The sequence below is a fragment of the Hylobates moloch genome, unplaced genomic scaffold (assembly GCF_009828535.3).
Source record: "Hylobates moloch isolate HMO894 unplaced genomic scaffold, HMol_V3 SCAFFOLD_6, whole genome shotgun sequence".
Lineage (NCBI taxonomy): Eukaryota > Metazoa > Chordata > Mammalia > Primates > Hylobatidae > Hylobates > Hylobates moloch.
Window position 1 is genome coordinate 83,849,916 of NW_026652281.1, and position 14,913 is coordinate 83,864,828.

Sequence of the window (14,913 nt, forward strand, 5' to 3'; positions counted from 1 at the left end):
CATTAATAATCTACAGGGCTTTTGATTAAAAAAATTCAGTTGGTTGTAGAAGCTCCTATATTAGTATTGGAAAAAGCATACTTAACAATAAATTTGCTAGGCATTAGTATTCTATTTCTGATGGTAATTAAATAATACTGTATGTGTCAAATGCAATATAATATTTAGAACACTCAATTATATCCCACCAGGTCCTTTCCAACAGACCATCCTACCTAAGATTGCATTCCTTCCCATCACTCTCTCAACCTACCTTTGTTTTCTGTTGGGCTTTCCCTTCAGAATTTAAGTCCCATATGGTCAAAAACCTTGTGTATCATATTCACCACTACAACCCTAGTGCCTACAGTCAGAGCACAATAAATATTTGTTGAATCAATGAGCCAATATTTAAATATTTCCCACAGATAACAGTAGTGAGGAGAGTACTCTGGGGATGCAGAGATGAGTGAACCTTGAGCTGAAAAAGATTACAAACCACAGAGCGAGGAAGGCAGAAGAAACTAGCGAAACATAAAATGAAAGAAGAGCTATACCAAACATTCAAGCAAAATGTCATAAAAGGACAATGAAAGGAGAAACTAATTCCAGTCTCCGAGGCTTCATTAAAGAGGAAACATTCACTTAAGCTGTAAAATTAAAGTATGACATAGAAAGAAAAGAAGAAAAAGGCAACTCTAAAATACCATCATAGCATGAGGGGAAAAAACTCCAATTACATTTAGAGATTTGGAAACCAAGTATATTTGGGGCATGGAAAGCATGGCTAGCAACAAACTGCATGGAGAGTTCTCCTGGGTAATGGGGCTGGGAGAGAAGGCTGGGATCCTAGTAATGAATGAAACTGTGGATCAGGGGATAAGGAAATTTGAAAGGATCTGAAATAAAACCCAAGATGAGCATATAGATGCCATTTTCATTTATTATATTAGTAAAAAGAAAAATGAAGGCTGGAGTGTGGGGGGAATAAGGAACTGTTGCTTATGAGCATAGAGTTTGAGTTTTGCAAGATGAAAACAGTTCTAGAGATTGTTTGCAGAACACGGTGAATGTAGTTAACACCGCTAAACTGTACACTTAAAAATGATTAACATGGCAAATTTTATGTTATGTATGTTTTACTACAATTTTTAGAGATGGCAAAGTACATATTTAAATTGAGAAGATCATTGTTCAATTCCCACCTATGAGTGAGAACATGTGGTGTTTGGTTTTTTGTCCTTGCGATAGTTTACTGAGAATGAAGATTTCCAGTTTCATCCATGTCCCTACAAAGGACATGAACTCATCCTTTTTTACGGCTGCATAGTATTCCATGGTGTATATGTGCCACATTTTCTTAATCCAGTCTATCGTTGTTGGACATTTGGGTTGGTTCCAACTCTTTGCTATTGTGAATAGTGCCACAATAAACATACGTGTGCATGTGTCTTTACAGCAGCATGATTTATAGTCCTTTGGGTATATACCCAGTAATGGGATGGCTGGGTCAAATGGTATTTCTAGTTCTAGATCCCTGAGGAATCGCCACACTGACTTTCACAATGGTTGAACTAGTTTACAGTCCCACCAACAGTGTAAAGTGTTCCTATTTCTCCACATCCTCTCCAGCACCTGTTGTTTCCTGACTTTTTAATGATGGCCATTCTAACTGGTGTGAGATGGTATCTCATTGTGGTGTTGATTTGCATTTCTCTGATGGCTAGTGATGATGAGCATTTTTTCATGTGTTTTTTGGCTGCATAAATGTCTTCTTTTGAGAAGTGTCTGTTCATGTCCTTCACCCACTTTCTGATGGGGTTGTTTGTTTTTTTCTTGTGAATTTGTTTGAGTTCATTGTAGATTCTGGATATTAGCCCTTTGTCAGATGAGTAGGTTGTGAAAATTTTCTCCCATTTTGTAGGTTGCCTGTTCACTCTGATGGTAGTTTCTTTTGCTGTGCAGAAGCTCTTTAGTTTAATTAGATCCCATTTGTCAATTTTGGCTGTTGTTGCCATTGCTTTTGGTATTTTAGACATGAAGTCCTTGCCCATGCCTATGTCCTGAATGGTAATGCCTAGGTTTTCTTCTAGGGTTTTTATGGTTTTAGGTCGAACATGTAAGTCTTTAATCCATCTTGAATTAATTTTTGTATAAGATGTAAGTAAGGGATCCAGTTTCAGCTTTCTACATATGGCTAGCCAGTTTTCCCAGCACCATTTATTAAATAGGGAATCCTTTCCCCATTGCTTGTTTTTGTCAGGTTTGTCAAAGATCAGATAGCTGTAGATATGTGGAATCATTTCTGAGGGCTCTGTTCTGTTCCATTGATCTATGTCTCTGTTGTGGTACCAGTACCATGTTGTTTTGGTTACTGTAGCCTTGTAGTATAGTTTGAAGTCAGGTAGCGTGATGCCTCCAGCTTTGTTCTTTTGGCTTAGGATTGACTTGGCGATGCGAGCTCTTTTTTGGTTCCATATGAACTTTAAAGTAGTTTTTTCCAATTCTGTGAAGAAAGTCATTGGTAGTTTGATGGGGATGGCACTGAATCTATAAATTACCTTGAGCAGTATGGCCATTTTCACGATATTCATTCTTCCAACCCATGAGCATGGAATGTTCTTCCATTTGTTTCTATCCTCTTTTATTTCATTGAGCAGTGGTTTGTAGTTCTCCTTGAAGAGGTCCTTCACGTCCTTTGTAAGTTAGATTCCTAGGTATTTTATTCTCTTTGAAGCAATTGTGAATGGGAGTTCACTCATGATTTGGCTCTCTGTTTGTCTGTGATTGGTGCATAAGAATGCTCGTGATTTTTGTACACTGATTTTGTATCCTGAGACTTTGCTGAAGTTGCTTATCAGCTTAAGGAGATTTTGGGCTGAGACGATGGGGTTTTCTAGATATACAATCATGTCATCTGCAAACAGGGACAATTTGACTTCCTCATTTCCTAATTGAATACCCTCTATTTCCTTCTCCTGCCTAATTGCCCTGGCCAGAACTTCCAACACTATGTTGAATAGGAGTGGTGAGAGAGGGCATCCCTGTCTTGTGCCAGTTTTCAAAGGGAATGCTTCCAGTTTTTGCCCATTCAGTATGATATTGGCTGTGGGCTTGTCATAGATAGCTCTTATTATTTTGAGATACGTCCCATCCATACCTAATTTATTGAGAGTTTTAGCATGAAGCGTTGTTGAATTTTGTCAAAGACCCTTTCTGCATCTATTGAGATAATCATGTGGTTTTTGTCATTGGTTCTGTTTATATGCTAGATTACATTTATTGATTTGTGTATGTTGAACCAGCCTTGCATCCCAGGGATGAAGCCCACTTGATCATGGTGGATAAGCTTTTTGATGTGCTGCTGGATTCGGTTTGCCAGTATTTTATTGAGGATTTTTGCATCAATGTTCATCAAGGATATTGGTCTAAAATTCTCTTTTTTGGTTGTGTCTCTGCCTGGCTTTGGTATCAGGATGATGCTGGCCTCATCAAATGAGTTAGGGAGGATTCCCTCTTTTTCTATTGATTGGAATAGTTCAGAAGGAATGGTACCAGTTCCTCCTTGTACCTCTGGTAGAATTCGGCTGTGAATCCATCAGGTCCTGGACTCTTTTTGGTTGGTAAGTTATTGATTATTGCCACAATTTCAGTGCCTGTTATTGGTCTATTCAGAGATTCAACTTCTTCCTGGTTTAGTCTTGAGAGGGTGTATGTGTCAAGGAATTTATCCATTTCTTCTAGATTTTCTAGTTTATTTGCGTAGAGGTGTTTGTAGTATTTATTCTCTGATGGTAGGGGAACATCACACTCCTGGGACTGTTGTGGGGTGGCGGGGGGGGGGGCGGGGAGGGATAGCATTAGGAGATATACCTAATGCTAAATGACGAGTTAATGGGTGCAGCACACCAACATGGCACATGTATACATATGTAACAAACCCGCACATTGTGCACATGTACCCTAAAACTTAAAGTATAATAATAATAAAATAAAATAAAATAATAAAATAAAGGAGAAACCTTCAATTTGACTTGAGAGAAAATCACCACACTTTGCACTATCTTTATAATTTGTCTATGACTCTTCAAATAAAATGAAAACTCTCCACAACATGGCAGAACATTAAACTTTAAAGTAAAATTATTTTCAGCTCAAAGTCATCACAAAACTAAGAATTTGTCAACATCAGAGGCTAAAACTGATAGCTTATGATATGCCCAAAGCAAAAGCTTGAAAGTATTTTGATTCCTTCTTAAAATAAACATCTGTTAAAATTAAGTCATTTAGTCCACCTGAAATGTATTTTGGTGTATGATGTGAGGTGATATTCTAACTTCCTTAATTTTCCCCAAAGTATATATTGAATAATCTATACAATCCACCATTAATTCATTATTTCCTTGATTACATATTATTTTAAGTTCCTGTGTGCATACTGGGGTGTATTTCTGAGTTACCTATCCTCTGCCATCAATTATAGTGAATAAGTACTACATTGTTTCACTGACTTCTCAATTTTGGTGACTGAATTTTTCATTTAGAATTTCTATTTGATTCTTTTTAAATATACTATCAAAGTTTCTAATAAAATTCTCCAACTTGTTATCTAATTTTTTTCTTTTATTTATTTTTTTTATTATACTTTGAGTTTTTGGGGTACATGTGCACAACGTGCAAGTTTGTTACATATGTATACATGTGCCATGTTGGTGTGCTGCACCCATTAACTCGTCATTTAGCATTAGGTATATCTCCTAATGCTATCCCTCCCCCCTCCCCCCACCCAACAACAGGCCCCAGTGTGTAATGTTCCCCTTCCTGTGTCCATGTGTTCTCCTTGTTCAATTCCCACCTATGAGTGAGAACATGTGGTGTTTGGTTTTTTGTCCTTGCGATAGTTTGCCAAGAATGATGGTTTCCAGCTTCATCCATGTCCCTGCAAAGGACATGAACTCATCATTTTTTATGGCTGCATAGTATTCCATGGTGTATATGTGCCACATTTTCTTAATCCAGTCTATCATTGTGGACATTTTGGTTGGTTCCAACTCTTTGCTATTGTGAATAGTGCCGCAATAAACATACGTGTTCATATGTCTTTATAGCAGCATGATTTATAGTCCTTTGGGTATATACCCAGTAATGGGATGGCTGGGTCAAATGGTATTTCTAGTTCTAGATCCCTGAGGAATCGCCACACCAACTTCCACAATGGTTGAACTAGTTTACAGTCTCACCAACAGTGTAAAAGTGTTCCTATTTCTCCACATCCTCTCCAGCACCTGTTGTCCTGACTTTTTAATGATCGCCATTTTAACTGGTGTGAGATGGTATCTCATTGCAGTTTTGATTTGCATTTCTCTGATGGCCAGTTAAGCATATTGATTGTAGTTATTCTGATGTCTATGTCTGATGAGTCTAATATCTGAACCAATGTAGGTGGCTCTCTGTTGTTTGATCACTCCTGGCATGCCTGATAATTTTGAATGAAAGACACTGTATATATTTGTAGAAATACTTTGAGGTTCTGGGTAGTGTTATCTACTACTCTTTGTGAGGAGTGAACTATTTCTGATCCCCTTTTAGTCAAAGGTATAGCTTTTCAAGACGGTCACCTGGAAGTCTGAAGTATTTATTGAAATCCCTCTTCCCTGGTGGGCCCTGAACTCTAATTTTTGTCCTTAACCATACGAAACTGCCAAAAGCTCTACTCCACTGAAATTACCATGATTATAATAAACTAGTAGACTAATTTAGGAGGTACTCACATTTTTGTAATAGTCTTTTCATCCAAGAATATGGTATAGCCCATCATTTATTCAAATATTATATTTCTCTTCAAAATTATCTAGGTCTTTTTTTTCCATATAGGCCCACATATTTCTTAAAAGGAATAGAAAAATGCCTAGGTACATCCTGGAATGGGAGGGACATTTAAGTATAAAATCAAAAGTAGGTTTCTGGTTAATTTGACCAAGACATATCTTTAACTCCTGTTTTTCCTAAAATCCCAAAAATGATAGTGGAAAAAAATGCTTAAGGTATAAACCCACTAAGGTATAAATCTATTAGGACAAAGAGAACAGGAAAGAGCCTCAGGACCCTGAGACCCAGACACTGCTGGGATTCACGGACACTCCACATAGGAAGACTGGGTCCAAAAGTTCCTTTCCATTCCCTAAACACTTAGGGAGTTACTATCTGCTTCTAGCTCCCTGATTTTTGAGAGACAAAGGGCATTTTCTCTGGTTGGAGACACTGCACTCAAGAGTATAAGGCACAGTGGAGAGCAGGAGATACAAGGATTAAACAGTGGATTTGGTTGGAGACTGCATACTTCACAGTGGGATCCCTGGTTCCCTTCCTCCACCCTGCTTTCAGGACGTGGAAACAAAGTTTATGTCCTTTGGTCATGAGGTTAGAAATGTACTTTCTGGGTAGACTGAAAAGCCTTAGAGAAAAGAATTCCAAATATTGGCATCTGAGGCTTTCTACAACAAAAAGGAGCTTTTGCCATCAGATCACCTTATAAGTGAATTCATCAAGAATCCTTCTCCTACACACAGGAAGAAACATAAAAAAAAAAAAAAAAGCTCAGTATCACTAAGCACCAGAGAAATGCAAATCAAAGCCACAATGAGGTTGGGTGCAGTGGCTTATGCCTGTAATCCTAGCACTTCGGGAGGCCGAGGCAGGAGGATCACTTGAGCCCAGGAGTTTGAGACCACCCTGGGCAACATAGCAAGATGCTGTCTCTACAAAAAACTAAAAAATTAGTTGGGCATGGCGGCATGTACCTGTAGTCCCAGCTACTTGGGAGGCTGAGGTGGGAGGATCCCTTGAGCTTGGGTGGTTGAGGGAGCAGTGAGCTGTGTACTCTACTGCACTCCAGGCTAGGGGACAGAGCAAGACCCTGTCTCTCAAACAAACAAAAGAAATAAACAACAACAAAAAAAACAACCCACAACGAGATACCATCTCACACCAGTCAGAACGGCTAGTATCAAAAAGTCAAAAAACAATAGATGCTGGTGAGGCTGTAGAGAAAAGGGAATGTTTATACACTGTTTGGTGGGAATGTCAATTAGTTTAGCCACTGTGGAAAACAGTTTGGAGATTTCTCAGAGAACTTAAAACAGAACTACCATTCAACCCAGCAAGCCTACTACTGGGTATGTATTAAGAAAACAAAAAAAAGACCACTAGAGCGGGAAGGAGGGCAAGGATTGAAAAACTATTGGGAACTGTGCTTAGAATCTTGATGATGGGACCACTCACACCCCAAATCTCAGCATCACGCATATACCCAGGTATATGTATCCCCCGAATCAAAAATAAAAGCTGAAATAGTAAGAAAAGAAAAAAAGAATCTTTGTACCCAAGCACACAGCTTCCTATGAACTTTTTACTCCTTCACTTTTAAAAATGAATAAATAGCTAAAGAATACCGGACATCTGACAAATGCCTCCAACATGAAAGACTGAGGGAAAAAACCCCGAAAGAGATAATGCAGAGGAAAGGAAAATTGAAGAAAAAAAGAAAACCTCTAGTTGATATCCTCAGAAAAGATAAAATACGACATCCATGAAACATCCATAGGACAGAATACTATGAAAAATGAAAATTTAAAACATGATAGCCAACATGCAAAACTCAATAGAAGAACTGCAAGATAAAAATCAAAGAAATTGCCCCAGGAGGCATTACAAAAAGACAAAGCAACAGAAAATAAAGGAAAAAAGATAAATGCTTAGGTAAAAATCAAGTAGGCAAAATACAATCACCAGTGAATGAGTATATAAACATGCCATTTATAATACTACGTAGGTCTTTCTTTATAAACTTTTCTCTTTCTTATTTAATACTGAGCACCTACTATGTGAAACACCCCATGGAATAATCATTATTATTTTACAGAAATAAAGTATATAAGCCTATATAATAGACCGCAGTCTTAGTAGTTTAAGTTAAAGGTCACGAAAGCATGGTGAAGAATAGAAGTATATTTGTGGTCTGCACGATTTTGTAGAGGTGCCCTTAAAGTCTGGTAAGACCTCAAAGCCCAGTGACCTTGGAAGAAGGAAGGATAGTCCAGGCAGAGAAAATGGTGTGAGCAGAGGGACAGAACCCCACAAAATTCAAGACACAGTAATTATTGTATTGGCTGAAGCACAAAGAGTGTTTAGTAGGAGAGAACGGTGGACAGAGAGGCTGTTGTGACCAGCAGTGAACCAAAGAATGTTTCTGTAATTTAGGAGCTATGAAGATAATGCTGTGAAGTTCTGAATGGAACGAGGTTTATTCCCGGGTTGGATGTTAGTATAGAGCAGGGAAAAGAGTACTGGACCAACAGTCAGCCAACTTGCCCCTAAAAGCCCAAGGTTATAAAGCAGGTCAACACACCACTATGGACCTAGCTTTTAGAGATGAGTTACTGAAGTCTAAAATTCTGCACAGGAAATCGCTGCAAGTGTTCAAGCATCTGACTTAGTGGGATCAGATAAACTGGAAAAGTGACAATAGGAATAGGAAGATAGGTAGAGAATAAAACCTTAAGTCAAAAACCTTAAATAGACCATATATTAAGAAACATAGCTGTATTGTAGATTAACTGTCCTGAAAATAGACGCATACTGAAAATCAGAAGGCTACCTGTAGACGATCCACATGAACTTTGACTCCTCCAATTATTCCTTTTTTAAGGGCTGCCAGCATATCTAATATGGGGTTGAACCGGCTACCTCTAAAAAATATAAATAAACAAAATGTACAGATTAACAACAGAATGGTAAATTAATAATCTAATACTAAGTGCCCCTTATATATACAAAGCATTCCACCACATACTAAGAAGGATACAAAAACATCCAAGGAGGCTTTTCTTCCCAAGGGCTCACCACGTTCATGGCAGTGGGACACATGCACCTTACTTCTTTTATCAACCTACCTTATATTGTCTTCCCGGATGAGAACAAGGAAAAGTGGACGTCCATGCATTTTCCAATATTGTTTAATGAATTGCAGTGCATTCTGTCAAACAGAATGAGGTAGGATGTAATGGCACAGTATCTAAGATGAACAGGATGCTCAACCATGAGTGCCAAAGAGCCAACAAAATTCTTATGTAGCCAGACAGTTCACAATCCAACCCTGAATAACTTAAGACTACTTAGGAGTAGAAGTGCTCTAGCAGGTTCTCTGGGTACACGCAAGTTATGCTGAACACCACTTTGAGTTCAATGATTTCAAACTTTATTCTTAAAAGCAATCACACTACATTTGTTTTAATGTTTTTCACCTTTTTTAAAATTTTAATCTATTTATTTGTTTATTTATTTAGAGACTGCCAAGACTGGTCTAGAACTCCTGGGCTCAAGTGATCCACCTGCCTCAGCCTCCCAAAGTGCTGGGATTACAGGTAGGAGCCAATGCGCTTGGCCTCCTTTTTTTAAAAAGCCTAAAAAATACACTTCAAGAATGGCCTTGGGGGAACAATCATGCCAGTCGTCCAGAAGATTAACTCACTTCATATTACTAGGGATTTATATTACAGCAGGTGGAGGAGACTGGACTGAATTTATACAGACCATTAGCAATGTAGAGGGAGTTCTTTATCTATCTATCTGTCAATCAATCAGTCATCTCAAAGACTTACATATAATCATCATCATCACATCAAAAACTTACATAATACTTCACCATATGCCAGGCACTATTCTTAGTATTTTACATATATTAATTCTTTTAATCTTCATAACACCTCTTAATTATTATTCAGTTTTACAGATGGGAAAACAAGGCACAGAGGAGTTAAGTAACTTGCCCAAGAACACACAGCTGGCAAGTGGCAGAGCCAAGATCTTAATGAATGCAGTCTGGCTCCAGATTTCATGCTCTAAATCATGATTCTAACCTTCTCTGCTCTGTCAGTAGAAAAGGGAGTGAAGATTTTAACTCATGGAGTTATGAGTTAGTTGAGGTTTTACTGGATATTTTTCATAAATAAAATTATTTGGCTAATTTACCTTTTGTTCAAAAAGAGATAAACTGTCATATGAACATATTTTTCAAAGTAGGTCCCCCTGTTTTTCTGAATTGTATCTTTTCATTTGTATAAAGGCACAAGGAGCAGTCATACAACTGTATATAAGACAGAGGTCATCTATTATGCCAATGCTGCAAGTAATTTACACTCCAAAGCTATGCAGGTGGTTTTACTGTCATGCTTTACACTGTGCTAACCCAGTGTCACAGATACCTGCGAGTACTCAGTATAGTAACGTATGATAAAATCAGTGGAAACAAAGTAATTCCATTTTTAAGAAAGGTTTTTCGAAGCTACCTTTATGTCATCTATCAGCATGAAAACATCCTGAGACATGTAGAAATCACTTAGGTCGAAAATAATCGGGTAACAAACCACAGTCTTTCCTAGAATGCGATAAATCTGTAAGGGAAACAGTTTTAAAACAAATAACTAAAGAACATACCAAAGGCAAAGGTGCAGTGCTATAAGTCTCAATAAAAATAAAAACTGATGTCTAATTCTGAATAAGCACATAAATTAATAGCTTGTGACATCCACATAATATTTTAAAATTTTAAAGTTTCTTGATTGAATCAGTATACTAATAAACTTAAAGCAGTCTACCTCTAATATGATGGAAAAGTCTGTGAGTAAATATTGTTATAATTAGATATTTTACAAAGCTTAGAAAAAATATATTTAGCAGTGAGGTGCTCCTTCATATTTATAAGACTTCCATGATATGATGCAAAATAAGTAAGATTTACTAGCAGAAAATAATACTTCAGATAAGTAGTCTGAGTACACAATGAAAATGAAAAAGGATGCATAGCAGGTCAAACACCATTTCAGTATGTGGTATTAGAATCCAAAAACTACTTTTTGAGGACATTTCATGAGTACCTTTGATGTACCGAGGCAGCCAATGGGCCTATCTGGCCTTCCAGAGAGTCCTAACTTTTCATTGATACCCAGGTGGAAATAAGCCTGTAAGACACAAGTTTGTAAATTAGAGTCAGGTAAGAATCCATGTCACTTTCTTACCCCTGAGTATTGCCCGGTTAATTTTTGATCTTTCCAGAGAGAAAGAAGCTAGGGAACCCTAATCCAAAAACTTGTAGGAAGACAAGCTAGCCAAAGATGTCAACTTAGATTTTAGATTACTGAGAGATTTGAGAGCAAAACTTTTGCATATCTACTTAGCAACATTCTTAAATTTGATATTGTTCCTACATTGCTACAAATGTACAACTTACATGGCTCTGATTCGTAAAAGAACACAAAAAGGCTAATGCTTCCTGTATCATTAAAACATTTAGTTGTTTAACATTTTAAAAACTAGGGCCATAATCTCCTACTAAATTTCTACCTTCAAGTATTTCCCACCAAAATGAAAATGTCTTCATTGATTTTTTCTGATTATATACATTTTATGAAATATTCAAACCATGTAACTCAAAGTGAATGTTCCTGTTTATTTTCACAATCCCTTTTGCAACTATTTCTCTGGTATATGCTGAAAGGGGTATAGTTCATTGTATGATCCCTAAGGGGCACCAAGATAGGGTTAAAGACTCTTAAAAGTACATCAATAAATATGTACTCATATTATACACATGTCAATATGTGTGTATATTTACATAAATGGGTTCATATAACATATTTTCTGTGTCCCATTTTTTAAACTTAATATTGTGGTATTCCAGTTTCAAGATGTTAAAATGAGCCGGGCGTGGTGGCTCACGTTTGTAATCCCAGCACTTTGGGAGGCCGAGGCGGGCAGATCATGAGGTCAGGAGATCAAGACCACCCTGGCTAACACGGTGAAACCCCATCTCTACTAAAAATACAAAAAATTAGCCAGGCATGGTGGCGGGTGCCTATAGTCCCAGCTACTAGGGAGGCTGAGAAAGGAGAATGGCATGAACCCAGGAGGCAGAGCTTACAGTGAGCCGTGATCGTGCCACTGCACTGCAGCCTAGGTGACAGAGAGAGACTCCATCTCAAAAAAAAAAAAAAAAAAAAATGTTAAAATGAGTCTATGCATTTTCTGTACATTTCAATGTTGAAACGATTGAAGAAATATTAAAACTTAAGGGGAAAGCTGGGCGCAGTGGCTCACGCCTGTAATCCCAGCACTTTGGGAGGCTGAGGCAGGTGGATGACCTGAGGTCAGGAGTTCAAGACCAGCCTAGCTGACATGATGAAACCCAGTCTCTACTAATAATACAAAAATTAGCCGGGCGTGGTGACACATGCCTGTAATCCTAGCTACTTGGGAGGCTGAGGCAGGAGAATTGCTTGAACCCAGGAGGCAGAGGTTGCAGTGAACCAAGACGGCGCCATTGCACTCCAGTCTGGGCGACAAGAGAGAAACTACATCTCAAAAATAAATAAATAAATAAAAACTGAGGAGGAAAGTCTGCAGAAGTATTACAAAGTAGGGAAGGGTGCCACAGTGGAGCAGAAACTTCTAGAATGTCTAAGGTTAAAAACAGATAGTCTTGGAATGAATTAGGAGTTAATCAATGTCAGAGCTGAGCACTTAATCTAATCAAGAAGCCCCTTTACCTTTTTAAACTCCTATCTCCTGATAAAGATAGCTCTCAATTTTTTGTTATTTTAAAAATAATTCAATAAACATCTTTGGGCAGTGTGTTATTATATCTGCAGGATAATTTCCTAGACTTGCTGGATCAAAGAGAATACATTCTCTTTGAAATATAATGTGAGGTTGGTCACCCTCTAGAAATAATGTGCCAATTTACATTGGTATTAACTGTGTACAGGCCTTGCCACCTTCCTGGGTCAAAATAATATTTCATTTTACTTTTAAACTACTATATTAAAATATTTTGTGGTTCAGCATTTTCTAATATATTTAAGTATGTTCTATAACTTTTTTCATTTGTTCCCTTTTCTATGGGGAATTTGGCATTCTTTTTTATTTCAAGAAATCTTGGTATATTAAGAGTATTGCCCCTTAAATCAAATACTTTGCCCAGTTTGCTCCTCTTCAGTGTTGTTATGAAATGTGAGAATGACTGCACAGTAGGTGGAATCTCATTTCAACATGTGGCATTTCAATATAAACATTTTTCTACTAGGAAATTTCACAAGCACCTTTGATATGCCAGGCTGTTTGTTATATTTATACAGTATTTGTCAATCATTTCCTCAATGGCTTTTTGGCACTGGTATCATTCTAAAAATGGACTTCCCTTCCCAACAGCTAAAACATATTCTCTTATTTTTTTATTCTAGTGCTTTTATATTTAAATAATTTTAAAAGTTTTCAATTTTTGATCTGTCTGCAATTTATTTTTACATTTAATGAGAGAAATACATCTAACCTATATTTTCCTAAATGGAAAATCAAACCAACTATCTCTACACAATCTACTGATTGTGATTTGGACCGATTTCAAATAACAACTTCATTGTATACAAAATTAGTGGAAAATCAAACCAACTATCTCTACACAATCTACTGATTGTGATTTGGACCAATTTCAAATAACAACTTCATTATATACAAAATTAGTGGTGTTGACAGAGCTCTCTGTTCACTGACATAGTGCACACATCTATGTGAGAGCTGGGTTTGTATCTCTTTCTCCTTTCGAATTGTACATTCCTGTAGAACAGCAGCCGAAGTTGGCACTGTGCCTAGTATGTAGCTGGTGCTCAGGAAATACTTGATAGATGAATGAGGGAGCAACTGAATGTTCTCCTGAGCCACACGTGCTGTGAATATTGATTCTGGAATAGCAGTGGTTTTAGACAAAGTCAACTGGTCAGAAACAGTGCTTTATAAGCATTATGTTGCATAGCTGCACTGAAACCACAGCACATAACACTAGATGCAGCCCCCTTTCCCTCATATATTAATAGTTTCAAATTTTCAGAAATAAATGTATGGTAAAATGTGTTGATCTAGGTGGGTTTCCTTTAAATACTACTCTTTATTACAGTAAAAGGATTCTCCTTAACTTTCTGAACCATGGTATGGCAGGTCTGTGACAATTTATTTAGTTAGTGCTCCCCACATTCCAGGGTGCATATAACATTGCCTCCATGTTGTACACATTCATAACATTTAGTGCACCGAAAGACACAGTAGTGACAAAACTACCTGGAAATACAGAAGTACTTCATACTAGGTCTGTACCATAGAGCAGAATTCTGTATTCAGTCCTCATGAAACAAATCACACTACAGTCATCACATCATGAATATTAACCACATGCTGTGTAAAAGCCCTGCTCTCAGCTATCTGCCCTCACATCCTCTTCAGTGGGCTGAGGGAGGAAGTGGCTTCTCAGAAGAAAGGGAGCAACCGCTGGCATAAGAATATGTGCATCAGCAAAGATTTGAGGGAACACCTTTACTTTTAAAAGGCAGACTTATAAGGAGCAGAATACTAGGCAATATATCTTAGTATATATCTAAAGAGTAGCTGCTTAGGAACACAGAGGCTACAGCTACAACCAAAAAACAATCTTCCATCTCAACACAGGCACAGGAAGGTTGGCTCTTGCTCACAAGTCTGTCTTTTCAGCCACACTACACCAAAATTGCAAGTCATTTGTTAACACCATTTTTAAAACAAGATAAAAAATAAGCAAGGAACTGTTGTAAGTCTTTACTTGCTCTGTAACAGAATGCCTTCTACTGCCTCTGATTCACAAGCACTTTGTATGAACATCTATTATAACGGTTCTCAAAGTGAACTGTAATTCACTGTTTTTTCCTGTCAAACCAGTAAACTCAGAGGTCACTGAGAACAGGGACAAAGTCATTTCATATGAGTGTCCTACACAGTGCTCTGCATATAGCATGTGTTTGTTGCTGAATGAATGAATACCACATCCAAGTCATTTGCTCACCATGTTAGCCTTTT

The 14,913-nt window shown here is 37.6% G+C and overlaps 1 protein-coding gene across 5 annotated transcripts in view; it reads right to left on the bottom strand.

The window, feature by feature from the left end:
* Window positions 1-14,913, bottom strand: part of PHKB (phosphorylase kinase regulatory subunit beta) — a 246,409-nt gene that overhangs the window by 39,842 nt on the left and 191,654 nt on the right. For all 5 annotated transcript variants that reach the window (XM_032157264.2, XM_032157259.2, XM_032157261.2 and 2 more), the window contains 4 exons: window positions 10,914-10,997; window positions 10,326-10,430; window positions 8,931-9,013; window positions 8,636-8,726 (listed from right to left, as the gene is read on the bottom strand). In XM_032157264.2, coding sequence (XP_032013155.1) covers window positions 8,636-8,726; window positions 8,931-9,013; window positions 10,326-10,430; window positions 10,914-10,997 — 363 coding nt within the window. The remainder of the gene's footprint in view (window positions 1-8,635; window positions 8,727-8,930; window positions 9,014-10,325; window positions 10,431-10,913; window positions 10,998-14,913) is intronic.